Genomic DNA, 15410 nt, shown 5'->3' with positions numbered 1-15410 from the left:
TAATACTTTTATATGCCGAAAAAAAATAGACTAAAAAATAAAAAATAAAAAATAATTTTTTTTTTTGTCGAAGGTGAGAGTCGAACTCTCGCGTACAATGAGTGATGAATCTTACACCAACGCCTTACACCACTCGGCCATCGCGCGCTGTTCACGAGCTTGGCAGTTTTGTACAATATATACATTAAAGTGGATTGAAACCGGCTTCGGCGTGATGAATGCTTCGCAAAAGCACCCTTCTTTTACTTTTGCAATGCATATTGGCACGAACTTAGATCAAGATCTATCGGCAGATGTTGTTTTTTTGTTTTTGGAAGTTTATTTTCGTCTTCATGTCAACAATGCAAGATAAAATTGTCGGTAAGATCGATCGAGATTCAATTGTATTGAAATTACCGACCAATCCTTCGCACACATACGGAATCCTCGATCGCTCAAACCATTTTTTAACATGTAAACCTATGGGGTAACCATGTAGGCTGACCTATTTTTTTAATAACCATGGTTATTAAAAATAGTAAATGTTTTATGCATGGTTACCGGGAATTTTACAGGAACAGTTGAAGTTTATGAATGCAATTCGACCAATCAGATGGCTGGATTTCTTAAGTGAGGTATATAATTGGTTTTGGTTTGATTTGATGGTTTGTTTTACCTGACTGCTAAGAAAGCATGTTATGCTTGTAAGTAAAGCAACCAGGGGACCAATGGCTTTAAGTCCTCTCGGAGGGACTTGGTAATGAGGAATAATGCCTTACTAAAGAGCACTAGCACATTGACTTGGTTTTGAACCCGGGACCTCTTGGTTACTAGACCACTGCTCCACCAGTGAGCCATCTCGCTGCAAAAAACAATGAACAAAAAGTACATTTCTCCTCTCAACAGAGTACTAAACAATCTTGTGCCTGAAACTTCTATGTGTGTTCTGCCAAGCAATTGAAAACAGATTAATGCATTTTCAGTCACTTTACCCCCATGTAAATCATACCTTTTTTCTTCCATGCTCATGTTAATAAAAAAGAATTATTGAATGTTGAATCAAATATTTGACCTGCCAAATATGTCATTAATAAAGATTCAACTAAAAAGTGGAAATAGAATTGGCAAAAATGCCTTTAATAATAAATGAGACCAAAGAAAGTGAAATCCTCTTTCCTTCTCCTCCTACAGGTGATGAAGATGATGGGTCTAAGCAATGCTGTTCACTGGGTAGCGTGGTTCATCACCAGCTTCCTCCAGCTGTCCGTGACTACGGGAGCACTAACGGCCATGCTGATTGCAGGCAAGGTGTTGGCTAACAGCAATCCTGTCATTGTATGGCTCTTCCTCACTGTCTATTCTGTCAGCGTTATCAGCTTCAGGTACAGAATATACTTTTTAAATTTTGCAAGCCTGATAATTACTCGAATTAAATCGGTTTCCCGATTTAAACCAAAAAAAATCCTGATTTTTTTTTCTTCCTGATTTTTTTCTTCTTTTTTTTCCCCCATTTTTTTTTTTCGTCCTGATTTTATCCTGATTTGCCTGATTTTTCCCTTATTTTCTCTTTTTTCCCCCTATTTTTCCCTATTTTTTCGTTATTTTCTTACTCAAAAGGCTGGGAATGTTGTTAGATGCCATCCCCCCCCCCCCCCAGAATCCTCTTTTCTTTTTTTTTTTTACTTATGGGGGGCTTGGTTGAGGAAAAAAAAACCCTGATTTTGGATTTTGGGTGAGAAATAGCAGAAGATTGAAGTGATTGTGCATAGTGCGCCTTGGAAGCATATCTTACTAGTTTCTAGTGTGTTTAATATGATACCACTAAAGGTGTGCATGTGTATGTGATGATCTCAAAGCCTAGCTTATAATCCTTACTGGATTGGTAATTATAACAGCCATTCCTATATCTCGTTTTCATTAATATTGCTGTCAGTGGCACTAGTGTACTACCTATCGTTATGCCTCCATCATCAAAGGTAGTGCCAGAGACATTATTTTCAGGAATATGTTCAAGAATATTTCACTTTTTATCTGAAATTCTGTGCATACAGTACATGTACCTTATCACCATACTGAACTATGAATAGAACAGAAGGAACAACTTTCTAAAAGACAACACCCCAAAACAAGCAAAAAAACAAATTAAACATGCAGACAAGACATTCTATCGAGTTGCACACAAGGAACCACGTTGAAGCAGTAATTAAAATCCAATCCAATCCAACCTATAAGGTATCGGATATACTGCCTTTTCCTTGTATTTACATAGTGCTGCACACACACTCATTGCTCTCCATGTTTAAGGCACTTCGAGCCACTTCCCCAAATCCACCCCAACTGCTGAATGTGTTTTCAAAGAATGTTCTTGTAGGATATGTGACATTATACTCCTCTGGGTGTGAATCGTGTCATTCAAAATTATTCTGTGGATCTTCAAATTATCCAGCAATCTGCTTACAATGACAGTCCTTTTTCCGCAAATAATTTTATAATGGTTTATAATGTTTGTGGAAATTTAGTAATTATGACAGTTTATCATTTCGTTTTTGAAAATAACAATTAATATATATATATATATATATATATATATTTGCTTATTTATGATTCATTGTCAGAAAAATACTTATTGTACTTTATATCATTATTGTTATCAAAAACTGTATACTTATATGAAATCAGGAACAATTCATTCATTTGCCAATGCTTTTTTTATATACTTTATAAAAAAGTTTCCTGGTGAGTTCTCTGTGCTCCTTGGCTAAGATAGCTTTACCGTGTGCAGGAATCATATATTTCACCAGCTCTGGGTGTGAAGAATGTTATTAAAATGATTTTTGTCGATTTTCAAATCAAGAACGATTCATTAATTTGTCAATGCTTTTATTCCCATTTCTTAAGTTTCCTGGTGAGTTCCCTGTGCTCCAAGGCTAAGATAGCTGCAGCATGTGCAGGGATCATATACTTCACCAGCTTTGTGCCGTGTATCTACATTCAAATCAGAGAAGAGACTTGGGCTTATACCACCATATCAGCTCTCATCAAGTCTGTGGCAGTGAGTATCTTTTCACTCAATTTCCTCCCATCAGGATTAAAAAAAAGTATTTAAAAGTTTATAGAACATTCTACACTTTTTGTGTATCTTTCTAACATCTTCTAAACAGGCAAATTCTGCTCCTATTGATAAGAGCATCTAAAGTTAACTTTTTAGACTAAATTTCACCTAAATAGTTAATATTGGTTGTCTGGATACGTTAAAATTCCAATCTTTAATTTCATATTAAGCAATTTTGGCAGATATAACAGATATAACATTGCTTTCATTTTATACACCTGTTTTTGCATCTACATGTACTATCATTGTTAAACAATTTCTAAGCTCATGTAGACATTAATACCTGAAAAACTTGAACTTGAAACTGTTCTCATGTTATTCTTCCTTGCAGTCTTTATCCTGCACCACAGCCTTTGGTCTAGGGGCGCGTTACTTCGCCCTCTACGAGATTGGTGGTGTAGGGGTGCAGTGGCACACCCTAAACCTGAGTCCGGTAGAGCATGACGACTTCAACCTGCAGAAGATCTTCCAGATGCTGATCATAGACATTGTGCTGTATCTCTTCCTAACCTGGTACATTGAAGGGGTTCACCCAGGTAAGTTAAAATAAGATTCATCTAGTGTTTGGCTGATCCGTATATAATAATCATATTTTTTTACCCAGGGGAAGCCTCTTAAAGAGAAGGTTGAGTTCTGGGGAGAGGTGAAAAATAATTTGTGAGCGTTATCATTGTAATTATGCAAGTGTGGAAGAACATCAGAGAAAAAATCTTCCCTGAAAAGCATGGCTCTTCAAATGCCTTCATATTCTAAATATGACAAGTAACAGCTTAAAAATGAGGCCAGATTTTTATGCCACATGTGTAGTCCCATATACATCTTTCTGTGTACAGTGCTTGTTACTCGACCAAGACTGGGCTAAATTTCTTGTCACTTTGCTGACTCCAAAACCTTGCAGTACACACCAATATTTATATGCTAGATGATCAACTTTTTCTGATTGATTCCACACTGTTTCTTTCACAATGAATCGCATGACCAGAACTCAACTTTATCTTAAAGCCTTAAATGCTGTTCTTCCTGATGGCCCTGCATATATCATTAACCTAGCAATGCCAGGTACCCATTGACACCTGGGTAGAGAGTGGCAAATGTGGATTAATGTCCTGCTAAAGGGCGTTAGTGCCATCTGTCTTCAGGAAAGAATGGACAGGTCATGAGAGCTACTAGAGGTCAAAACATCTTGCAATTGATTTTAAAACATCATTTTAACGATTAAAGAAGGTTTCAATGTTTCGAGTTTTGATTTTCTATGTAACGCATGCATTGGTCTGTATATAAACCCTTTCAAGAAAGTACATTGTTTAGAGTTTCTTTAAACTTCTTACCCGACTGTCTACTTTACACTAGGTGCATATGGTTTTCCTAGACCCTGATATTGTATGATATGTCCCATAAGGACATTTCATCATTACAATTTCTCTTTTTTTGCCAAACTGTAGGTATATATCAATTCAATATTGAATTCAGTTCTTTAAATTTCTCACCCGACTGTCTCCATTATTCCAGGTGCATATGGTCTCCCCAGACCCTGGTACTTCCCTGTCCAGCCTTCCTACTGGTTTGGCACTCATCGGTTCAAGGGAAGCATCATGTCAAAGAACTTCTGGAAACCCAAGCGTTACAGTCATCTGTCAGTCATAGAAGACGATCAGGCAATGGCCATGTCAAGCTCAGATGATGGTATGGATCCTCGATTATTATTGTTATTACAGTCAAACCTGTCTATAGCGACCGCCCAAGGGAAACACAAAAAGTGGTCTTTGGAGACAGGTTCCTTTAGGTCATGTTTCAATGAGAAACCATTTTCAAGGGAACAAAAAAATGTGGTCTTTGTAGACAGATGGTCACTAAAGCAGGTTCGACTGTGTTAAGTATTTGGCGTCACCTGTGCCTGGGAGGGGAAGAGTGACGCTCTTGTCTCTCCTCTTGGTATAATCGGTAGGGATGTGCAGGTTGACCGCTTTTCCGGGGTTTCTCCCTACTCTTATCAAAATTGTGCAGTGGGTTATCAACGTGCAAAGGTCCACTCACTTATATATTTATATTTGTTCTTTTAAAAATAATTAACAGAGCCAGGATTTGAGCCAGAACCTGTGGATCTGGAGCTGGGAGTAACCATTGAAAACCTGACCAAGGTAAGCTATCAAATCCATCTGAATTTACCATTGTCTCATGAATTATGTATAGTTTTGGTGCACCTGTGTAACCCTGATACCATAAGGTGGTATTCTTGAAAGCAGACTAACTTTAGTCCATGGTTTAAACTTCTGACTAAGTATGGAATGCCAAGTTTCCATATGGCACTGGTTTTTTTTAACTATGACCAAATACCTAAATGGCCCTTTGAGAGCCTGAAACTTTCCAAAGATAAAGAACTAGAAATCAGTAACAACTTTTTCTAGTAGCATGGACCTAGGTTAACCTCCCATAGCTTAACGAAAAATTTTCATCGTTGCTTTATGCGCATGAGGTATCCCTGAACAGCAAATTGTTTACGGAATTTTGTAACAAAATTGACATGCCATTTTGGTCGGAGCTGAAAAAAATATATAGCCACGAACAATATGTTTTTTTTCTATTGATGATTAATGAGCATGAGTGGATCTTAAAGAAACTTAACAGTAATCTGAATCAACTCCCCTATTTTAATGGAAAAGTGCAATTGAAAATGGCGTTTCGGACGTTACATTTTCCGTAAACAATGTAGACCCTCATTTAACACACTAGAACAACAAATTAATGAGATTGTATATGGTTTGAGTAAGTTTATTAGTTGCTCCAAGTGATTATATTAAAAGAAAATATAATTTAATTATAGTAGCGCTTATGTTAGAAATATACTTAAAATTTGAAAAAGTCGTCTCATTTTCCGTAAACAGTTTTGTAACGTCCGAAACAATTTTCAAGTTGAAGTAGCAGAAAATTGAAGTAGCAGAAAATATATGAACAGCAGGATATATCTATCATAACATTTTGTTAACTTCTCATGGCAGCTACCTACCAAAACAAAGAAATCTGCAATACATTACTACAATACTATTTTATAGTTAAAACCAATTTTCCGTTAACAGTTGTAATGTCCGAAACAAATGTAACGTCCGAAACAAAAAATACCAATAAAATGATAATAATCCATATTTTAAGGTTTCTAGAGTGAATAAATCATTATGAAATAAGTTATTATAAGTCTTAACACAAGTCAAAACACAAATCAGGTCTTTCAAATCCAATAATTTTGTGTAAACTCAAGAAGGTTGTTTCGGACGTTACACTATTTGATTGTTAACACATAGTTTGCAAATTTCAACTAATTTTCTATCATATGTGCAAGTTACGATTTCACAATGCACACTCCTGTTAAAAACACTATTTTGATAATTTCATTTAGATCTAAATATAAAAATATGAAGAAATATGATGCAAAAAATCAAATTTTCCGTAAAATATCTAATTTTTCTGCAAAATTGACTTTTAAAACATAAATATTGAAGCCACACTTTGTGGTGCAAGGCATTCCTGGCTGCCTTATTATATCCTTAATTGTAATTTATCAGAAACAATCTCAATAAAAGTGACTCATTAACATTATTCAGCCTTTTTAACAGCACTTTCTGTTATGCTGTAGCACGTTTCGGATGTTACATTAAACTGTTAACAGACACTTTCATACTTTAACTAGTTCAAATGAGGGGCAAAGATAGATGTGAGAATAGCAAATTTTATTTGTTCAACCTCTCCTTTTGCTATTTACATTGCTGTGTCTTTGCAAATCATCACGTTTTCATTTTTACAGAGGTTGTTCCAAATTATGTCATATAACCAAAGATTGTATGGTCAATCTAAACTATCTGGTAGGTTACAAAAATCAAAATCACCCACTTAAGCAATACCCAGTGTGCATGGTCATGACTTGGATATGATACAGGTATATGAAGTTGATAAAATCAAGCAAATTAAAATGTTTTTCTAAAAAATTATGGGAAATATGGATTTTCATTTAAAAATACCTTTTAAAAAGGGCACTCAGTACACGTAACTAATCTGTGTAGAAAGTACATACATGTAAAAAAGAAAAGGGCATTACCAGTAATACCTTATTTAATGATCCTAAACATATACATGTAGTATCTTCCTCAAATGTATGCATACATACAAAATGTATAAGTAGTGTAGGGATTTATTTTGAACTTCTGAAACTCCCCTTCATATCCATGATTCATCCCTTTCATATTAATAGGTCATCCCTCATTCACATTCACCCTTTTCATCCACCATCCTTTCATCTGTCTATCTCTCTCTCTCATTGGTTTCAATGTTCACCTGATGCAGTCAAGCTTATGTAGTATAATTTACATATACTATGCATATTCAATATATACCCTTTGTTTATGTTTGAATATTCAGGAATACTTGGTGATGTTGATTTATATTTGTATGGAACTGTATGAATATTTATTGATTAATTCTACTTTGCATGGAATGTATGTGGAATGCTACATAAAATGCTGTAATGCTTTTACACATTAAAACCTGGTCAGTTAGCTAGTAGTTATCAATCCTATAACATGTCTGCTGGGCTGCCTCTGTGTTAAGAGTGCTAGTAATTATCTGTTAGAACCGCAACCCTACACTCGTGTGAAATATAAAATGGGCTGTCCGTTTTTTTTTTCCTCTACGAAATGTCAAAGTTGGGGGTGCGGCGCTGCGGCCTTATCGCCGGCAAATACGGTACATGTTTAACGTACACTGTATATTGTTTGTCACCTGTAATATAGGCACAGCAAGAGTTAAGATCTATCAACCAACCAACCGACCAACCAATCAATCCATCCATTCATCAATCGGTCGTCAATTAAATAAATAAATGAATACTTATTTAAGAGCATTAAAACATATTGTCGTTTGAAACAGCCTCCTAATACAAATAGTGGTAAAGGATGATTGTTACTACAGTAGTATTATAACCTAAAACATACACAATTTTAAAATACATCAAAAATGTCTCATTCTCGAGATGTACATACATTAGGATTCACTTATTTCGTATTACCGTAAAAAAATACCGTACATGACTGGGGGTACTTTTTTATAGTTTTATTTTTTTAAAGATTTGTCAATTTTTCAGTGCTTACATACATGTATGTGTTAGTGATATTATTGAATGACACACTATATAGTTGAAGGCAAAGAACATTAGCAAGCTGATTAAACATCTATATTGTAGAGTTTGTAGAAATTGATGATCTCATTGAAATGTTAACATCGTGTAACATCCGAAACAAACCATAGTATATATTTCACACTGTTGTTCATAACATGCAATAAAGAGTATGTTTCTAAGTGAATTTTCTAAGGAGTTTTGATGACTACAATTGCTATTAGCTTCATATTTCACTCTGTTAGATCACATAAGCATTTTTAACTACCGGTACACATTCTTGAAATGAATAATATACCTTACATAAATTGAGTGGTCGATGAAGACAAACTTGGTATACATGTACATGTATGTGCTAAACTAATTAAAACTGCACAATTTTTTTTCCATAAATGTTACAGAAGTATTTTTCTGCAAACAATTAATGTAACTGAGGTCAATAATACCTAAAGAAAAGCAATTAACTTGAATAAAGTTATAATGTTAACAGTGTGTAACGTCCGAAACATCAGTGGTGTGCCATATGAAAATTATTAGGCAATGCACTGGTTCCCAATTTTTTTGCATGTATTTACCTTATATCATCAGTTGTTATAATAAAATAAGTTTGACCTAAGAAAAAAACATTTTACCTATTGAAATAAAAACTTGTTATTGTCAAAACCCTAATTTAGAGCTATTTTTCACTTTCAAGGGATACAAAATCTGTATTTTTCAAGATAGAAACTCAACAATTTGCATGAATAATCTCTGAAACATATTCTTAAAGACCCAACATATTTAAAGGTGTAGTTAATAGCAAATGAGTTTTATATCACAGTTATTAGATATGCTATAGTTCACAATAAAATTGTAAAAACTCAAAGTATTCATATCTGGTGAATAAATAAGGAGATAGATTAAGGTCCAGAATTTGCATTTCTCAAAAATATGATTAGTCCTGATCCTAAAAATACAAGTTTGAAGTGAGTAAACATAATTTCATTTTGGACCCATTTGTGGACACATTTGGTATAAGTTAAAAAAACCAGTGCCATATGAATATCTTTTTGAATAATTTAATCTGTCACTCAATCAAAATAAAAATGTTTTCATTAAAGAAATATTTTGTAAAAACATAGTTAATTACAATTGGTAATTTAGGGACAACAGATTATTCAAAAATATATTCATATAGACACTAGGCATTTCATACTTAGTCGGAGGGTTAAACTATGGACTAAAGTTAGTCCGCTTTTGAGAATACAACCCATAGTGATTGAAGCATACAATGTACATAAGCTTTGCTGGTCTCAACTAATCCTCATTTCTGTCTTTTCCCTTTTTGTATAGATTTATAGCACAGGAAAGAAGCTGGCAGTGAACAACCTTTGTCTTAACCTCTACGAGGGACAGATCACTTCATTCTTAGGGCACAACGGAGCAGGCAAAACAACCACAATGTAAGTGTTTTCGAGATATATCCCAGAGAAATATAACTTATTTGTTTGTTTGTTTCTTTGTGTTATCTGACTGCTAAGAAAGCATGTTTATGCTTGTACCTAAGCAACCAGGGGACTGACGGCTTCAGGTACTCTCCATGGGACTTTGGAAGGAGGATTAATGCCTTACCAAAGGGCACTAGCGCATCAACTTGGTTTCGAACACAGGATCTCACTGTTACGAGACCACTGCTCTACCACTAAGTCATCACTCCTCCTGCTATATGTAGATGTATCAGTGAGAGTGGTTGCTAATGGGGGAAGGATGGTTGTGTGTCCAAGAGGGGCTGATATAAACACATGATTTTGGAGGGGAAAAAAGATGTTTTATTTGCAAAATGTAAATGATGGTCACTTGTCTTCAAAATATTAGTTTGCATAAAGCTTCAAAATAATTGAATATATGCAGTGAAAGTTTGGAATGAAAAATACAGTCCAACCTGCTTTAGTGACCACCTGTTTAGAAAGACCACAATTTTTGTTTCCCTTGAAAATGGTTTCTCATTGAAACATCTACTACTGAAGGAACCTGTACATAAAGACCACCTGCCTATAAAGACCACATCTCTTGCCTCCCTTGGGTGGTCTTTATAGACGGGTTTCACTGTATTTGCATGTTGACTGCTTCCTTGTCCTCTTCATTATACTTCCATTGCATTTCTCTATTTTCCTTTCAATTCAATTCAATTCAAATTGATTGTCCAATTTGTTTTGTTTGCATGTCAATACAAAATTACAGATTATAAACATCAAAAGGTACAGATGGATACAGAATAATACATTTGATTTGAAAAAAGATAACACAAAATGCGATTCAGACTAAGTAATTAAATCAAATTAAATTAAATTTCTATAACATTATCTCTTTGTTTCTCTTTCTCACTGTCTGTCATATACTCTTTCTATAATCATATCTTCTGTATTTTTCTTCCTCTCCCATCCCTTTACAGGTCAGTTTTGACTGGGTTGTTCCCACCGACATCCGGGACTGCAAAGATTTACGGTCAGGACATCCGAACGGACATGACCGCCATCAGGAAGAGCCTCGGGATGTGCCCACAACACAACGCCCTCTTTGACAAGTAAATTATAATTTTTAGAAATTGGTATCAAGCTTCATTCAATATGACCAAAGGATCAGAGAGAGAGAGGGAGAGGGAGGGAGGGAGGGAGGGAGGGAGGGAGGGAGGGAGGGAGGGAGGGAGGGAGGGAGGGAGGGAGGGAGGGAGGGAGGGAGGGAGGGAGGGAGGGAGGGAGGGAGGGAGGGAGGCAGGCAGGGAGGGAGGGAGGGAGGGAGGGAGGGAGGGAGGGAGGGAGGGAGGGAGGGAGGGAGGGAGGGAGGGGGGAGAGGGAGAGGGAGAGGGAGAGAGAGAGAGAGGGAAAGAGAGAGGGAAAGAGAGAGGGGGAGGGAGGGAGGGAGGGAGGGAGGGAGGGAGGGAGGGAGGGAGGGAGGGAGGGAGGGAGGGAGGGAGGGAGGGAGGGAGAGAGAGAGAGAGGGACGGAGGGACGGAGGGAGAATATTGCGCAATGAACTATTTCTGATACAAAATGATGTTGAATCGCTCCATGAATCCTTAGCATGCACAAATTCAAATGAATCTTCTTGAACATTAGTCGCCATAACGATTTTGCCATTGTACGATGTACATCAATCATTAGACCTGTAGAATGAGATGAATAAATTTCCAAGGTCCAAGATTCTACGTTCTTGTTTGCCTTTTTTCCCTACAGGTTGACAGTTGAAGACCACGTCTGGTTTTATGCTCAGCTGAAAGGAAAACCCACATGGCAGATCAAAGAAGAAACTGACAAGTAAGAGCAAGATATGAATAATTACATTTGGAGCAAGATAAATTTTGTGGATATTCATGATTATTATGATGATAATGATGATGATGAAAGTGGTATTGGTGGTGTATAATCACGATTATGATAAAAACAACACATTTGAAATATACAGGTAACCATCCCTTAAAGGTACTATGTCCCATTTGCAGGCCAAAAAAATAAAAAGGTTATATTCCAACGGCATTTGAAAGAAAATACTAATTTAGAACTTCCCTAAAAAAAGAGGGGCTTGAAAATGTCTTTAAGTGGGAAAATAACGACTATTAGTTGTCAAATCGACTTAGGAGCTATAGAGCCAATAAGTAATAGTCTTGATTTTCAGACCATTGTACCGAATGGTCGTACGATTTATGCTGTGCAAAGATTCAATCAGTTTAATTTTGGCCATCACAAGAAGTGGGTTATTGATGTTGACAAATGCGCATGTACCCTTTACAGCTCATTTTATGTATGTTATTACCAATGGAAAAAAAAGCCAGTCAGTCACTCAATAGTGTCTGACAGTGAAGTCTTGCAAGTAAACATGTTTCCTTGCATAATTTGAATATTAGGACACTGCTAATGTTTAAATTTCACAGATAGGACATACATGACATATTCATAATTCCTGCAAAGTTCTACAGAATTTAAGGATGGCTGCAAAGGGGACATAGTACCTTTAAGACTATGAAAATGTGTATTTATTTGCTCATTGCCTTTGACATGGCTTCTGTTGTTACATTTAATTATAATGTCTGTTACTAATGTAAACTGACCTACATCAATATTATGTTGGAAATACAGCCTGCCTGAAAAAAAATTTGAACTGCTTTAGAGAGAAAACCTTTTTTCATTTACTTGAGCAGTGTTTCTCATCTGTATTGAGGGAACTTGTCTATAATGACCACTTCTATAATTTCCCTTGAACAGTTTCACCTACAGATGTGACAGCAACAAACATTGGAGGAGATGATAAATACATAACTATTTCATTCTCTTCTAGACTAATCAGTGACATTGGTCTTACACACAAGAGGAAGACGGCCGTCCATCGTTTATCAGGAGGAATGAAACGTCGCCTGTCCGTAGCCATCGCCTTCGTAGGAGGCTCTCGTACCGTCATCTTGGACGAGCCGACAGCTGGGGTTGATCCTTGTGCAAGGAGAGCTATCTGGGACCTGCTTCTCAAGTATAAACATGGTAATTATGATTTTGATATGTTACACGATGTGAACATTCTTTCCCATTTTGTCGTTCAGTGCTCTTGTGTGTCTCTTTCCTCTAAACTTTATCCTCTCTTCATGAGCTTACCCTTTCCAGAGTCTAATTTAAAGTTACTTTAAAGCAGAACTGCACTACTCGTAGCTACTTGCGCCCTCTATGTAGCAAACAATGCATAAGCGGTACCCATTGGTCCCCAATGATCCCCTTTTTCTTATGCTAATTGAGAGCTGATGAGATGAGATAACCATCTGTCAGTGACCTTGCATGGAGGTCTCCTGGCTAAACTAGTGCAGACAGGCTTTAAATGCCCCTTATAATTGCTTTTTCATTGTATTGACACCATTGACCTTTGACATTCCATCTTCTGCTCTTTCTCTCCTAGGTCCTACCATCCTCCTATCCACCCATCACATCTTTTCCTCTTTGATTGCCCATCTTGTATTCCTTCTTTCATACCCTCCACCCATCACCTCTACCTCATCTAATTGATTGTTCATCTTGTATTCCTTCTTTTAGGTCGTACCATCCTGCTATCCACCCATCACATGGACGAGGCAGACTTCCTTGGAGATCGTATAGCCATCATCTCCCACGGTCAGGTCAAGTGCGCCGGGTCATCCATGTTCCTCAAGACCACGTATGGAGATGGCTATCACCTCACGGTGGTCAAGAAACCTGCTGGACAACCGAACCAGGGCAATAGTGAATCAGGTAAACACTAGTGATTTAGACAAATAGCATTTGCTAGCTGTTTTAGGAACATATTTGAATTTGATTGCTATCATGTTTGAATGCTGCATTTAGTCTTTTACTAACAGCACTCTACAACCACAATTTTGTTATTTGATAAAATGCTCATATTTCATCAAAGACATGGATGCTTTAAGTACTGTAAAAATTAGAGTTTACTTTCAAAATTTGCAGCACTGACTTTTTACTATTCATACAATCTTTTTTTCAAAAAATGAGTATAAACTTGTTTACAATTACTACTACAATATTATTGAAATTACATAATGTACATTTTGTAAATCCCCCCCCCCTTGGAAGAACATGGATACATAATGTTAAAATCGTTACAAAATGAATGAATAGCCATATTGCATATTATAGGAAGTTTGATTTGATGCTCATACCTTGAGACATCTGAAGAAAAAACAGATACAGTGAAATCTGCTATAGCATCCACCTGTACAGAAGGACCTTCTGTCCATGAAGACCTTAACAATTGTTTCCCTTGATTAGTGGTTCTTCTTGAAACCTTTATCTAAGTACATGTACAACAAGACCACCTTCCTATAAAGATAGCTTTACTTATCCCTCATAAGATGTGAGTTGGTCTAGCGGCACGTTCACTTGGTCAGCTCTCTGTCTACGCCTACAAACTGGCTCAGCTAGGTGACCCCGGTTCGAAACTGAGTCATGTCTTTCGGATGGTAACGTTAAAGGTCGGTCCCCAGACGTAAATAATCATATCTGATTGATAAAACGTCTGTAAAAACCCAATACACACACACCTCATTCCATACAGATTTGACTGTATATATCATTCTTAAATCTAACTCTATTGACTTGATAGAAGACACCCTTGGTACGTCCTTCTGCACCCTTTGTACCGAGAGCACCGTCACCAAGTTCATCCAGGACCTGAAAACATCTTTGTAATGCATCATTTAAAAAAACGATTCTGTTTTATTCTGATATTTGAAAAATGTTTTAATACCCTGCTTTTACCAGATCTTTGCTCATTACCTGAGCTAGTTTGGATCATTAAAGTGATGTTTGATTTTTTTCCTCCAAATTCAGAGGATACCCTTGGTACATCCTTCCGCACCCTCTGTACCGAGAGCACCGTCACCAAGTTCATCCAGGATCTGATCCCCGGCGCCTGCCTCACCAGCACGAACCTCAGGGAGTTGTCCTACACCCTTCCCTTCGACAGCGTGGCCTGCGGGCACTTCCCCAAGCTCTTCACGGCGCTGGAGCAGAAGAAGGATAAACTGTACGTCTCAAGCTACGGTCTGATGGACACCACCTTGGAGGAGGTGTTCCTCAAGGTGGCGGAGAAGACAGGCGCCAATAGGCAAGGTGGGTTTGAATCGCTGTTTGCCAGGCAAGGCGTTAATCTGCATTTGCCACACTCAACCCGGATGAGGTAAACAGAAACCTGGCAGGAATTAATTCCTTGAAATGCTAGAGGGCTGTAATGGCAGCTAGGCTAAAGCCGGGGTAATAATTAATTTTTGCGCCTCGGATTAGAATTGTCTAGATAGACGGCGCTATATAAATGCCTATTATTATTATTTTCTAGCACTCAGTAACAACAAACTTGCATTTGTTATTGATAACAAGTTTTATGATGTTGGTCTTGAGCTGTGGAATTAAATTCCTACTCATGTAGGCCTAAACATCTTCATCATCAGTGGAACATTTTAAAGAGCATCTGAGACCTCACCTATTAAAAATCTTAATTACAGATCTGCGTAGAAGTTGACAGCTTAGACTCCATTGCTGCGAGAGGGCTGTCATCTCAGAGCACTCTCTATCCATAAGTTGCAGTGATATTAAAATTTTCAGAATCCATAAGTGCTTCTCAGCTTTTGCAGTGATATTAAAATTTTCAGAA

At 37.0% G+C, this 15410-nt stretch overlaps 1 protein-coding gene across 3 annotated transcripts in view; it reads left to right on the top strand.

The window, feature by feature from the left end:
* Positions 1 to 15410, top strand: part of LOC593710 (ATP-binding cassette sub-family A member 2) — a 96930-nt gene that overhangs the window by 54230 nt on the left and 27290 nt on the right. For all 3 annotated transcript variants that reach the window (XM_030997637.1, XM_030997635.1, XM_030997636.1), the window contains 11 exons: positions 1171 to 1361; positions 2878 to 3031; positions 3423 to 3627; positions 4601 to 4774; positions 5165 to 5229; positions 9585 to 9694; positions 10684 to 10815; positions 11465 to 11545; positions 12564 to 12760; positions 13301 to 13495; positions 14591 to 14872. In XM_030997637.1, the coding sequence (XP_030853497.1) occupies positions 1171 to 1361; positions 2878 to 3031; positions 3423 to 3627; positions 4601 to 4774; positions 5165 to 5229; positions 9585 to 9694; positions 10684 to 10815; positions 11465 to 11545; positions 12564 to 12760; positions 13301 to 13495; positions 14591 to 14872 (1786 nt within the window). The remainder of the gene's footprint in view (positions 1 to 1170; positions 1362 to 2877; positions 3032 to 3422; positions 3628 to 4600; positions 4775 to 5164; positions 5230 to 9584; positions 9695 to 10683; positions 10816 to 11464; positions 11546 to 12563; positions 12761 to 13300; positions 13496 to 14590; positions 14873 to 15410) is intronic.

Source organism: Strongylocentrotus purpuratus, unplaced genomic scaffold (genome assembly GCF_000002235.5).
Source record: "Strongylocentrotus purpuratus isolate Spur 01 unplaced genomic scaffold, Spur_5.0 spur5_scaffold_4, whole genome shotgun sequence".
Lineage (NCBI taxonomy): Eukaryota > Metazoa > Echinodermata > Echinoidea > Camarodonta > Strongylocentrotidae > Strongylocentrotus > Strongylocentrotus purpuratus.
The sequence above is the reverse complement of the archived record's forward strand: the minus strand, read 5'-3'. Positions and strand labels throughout refer to the sequence as shown.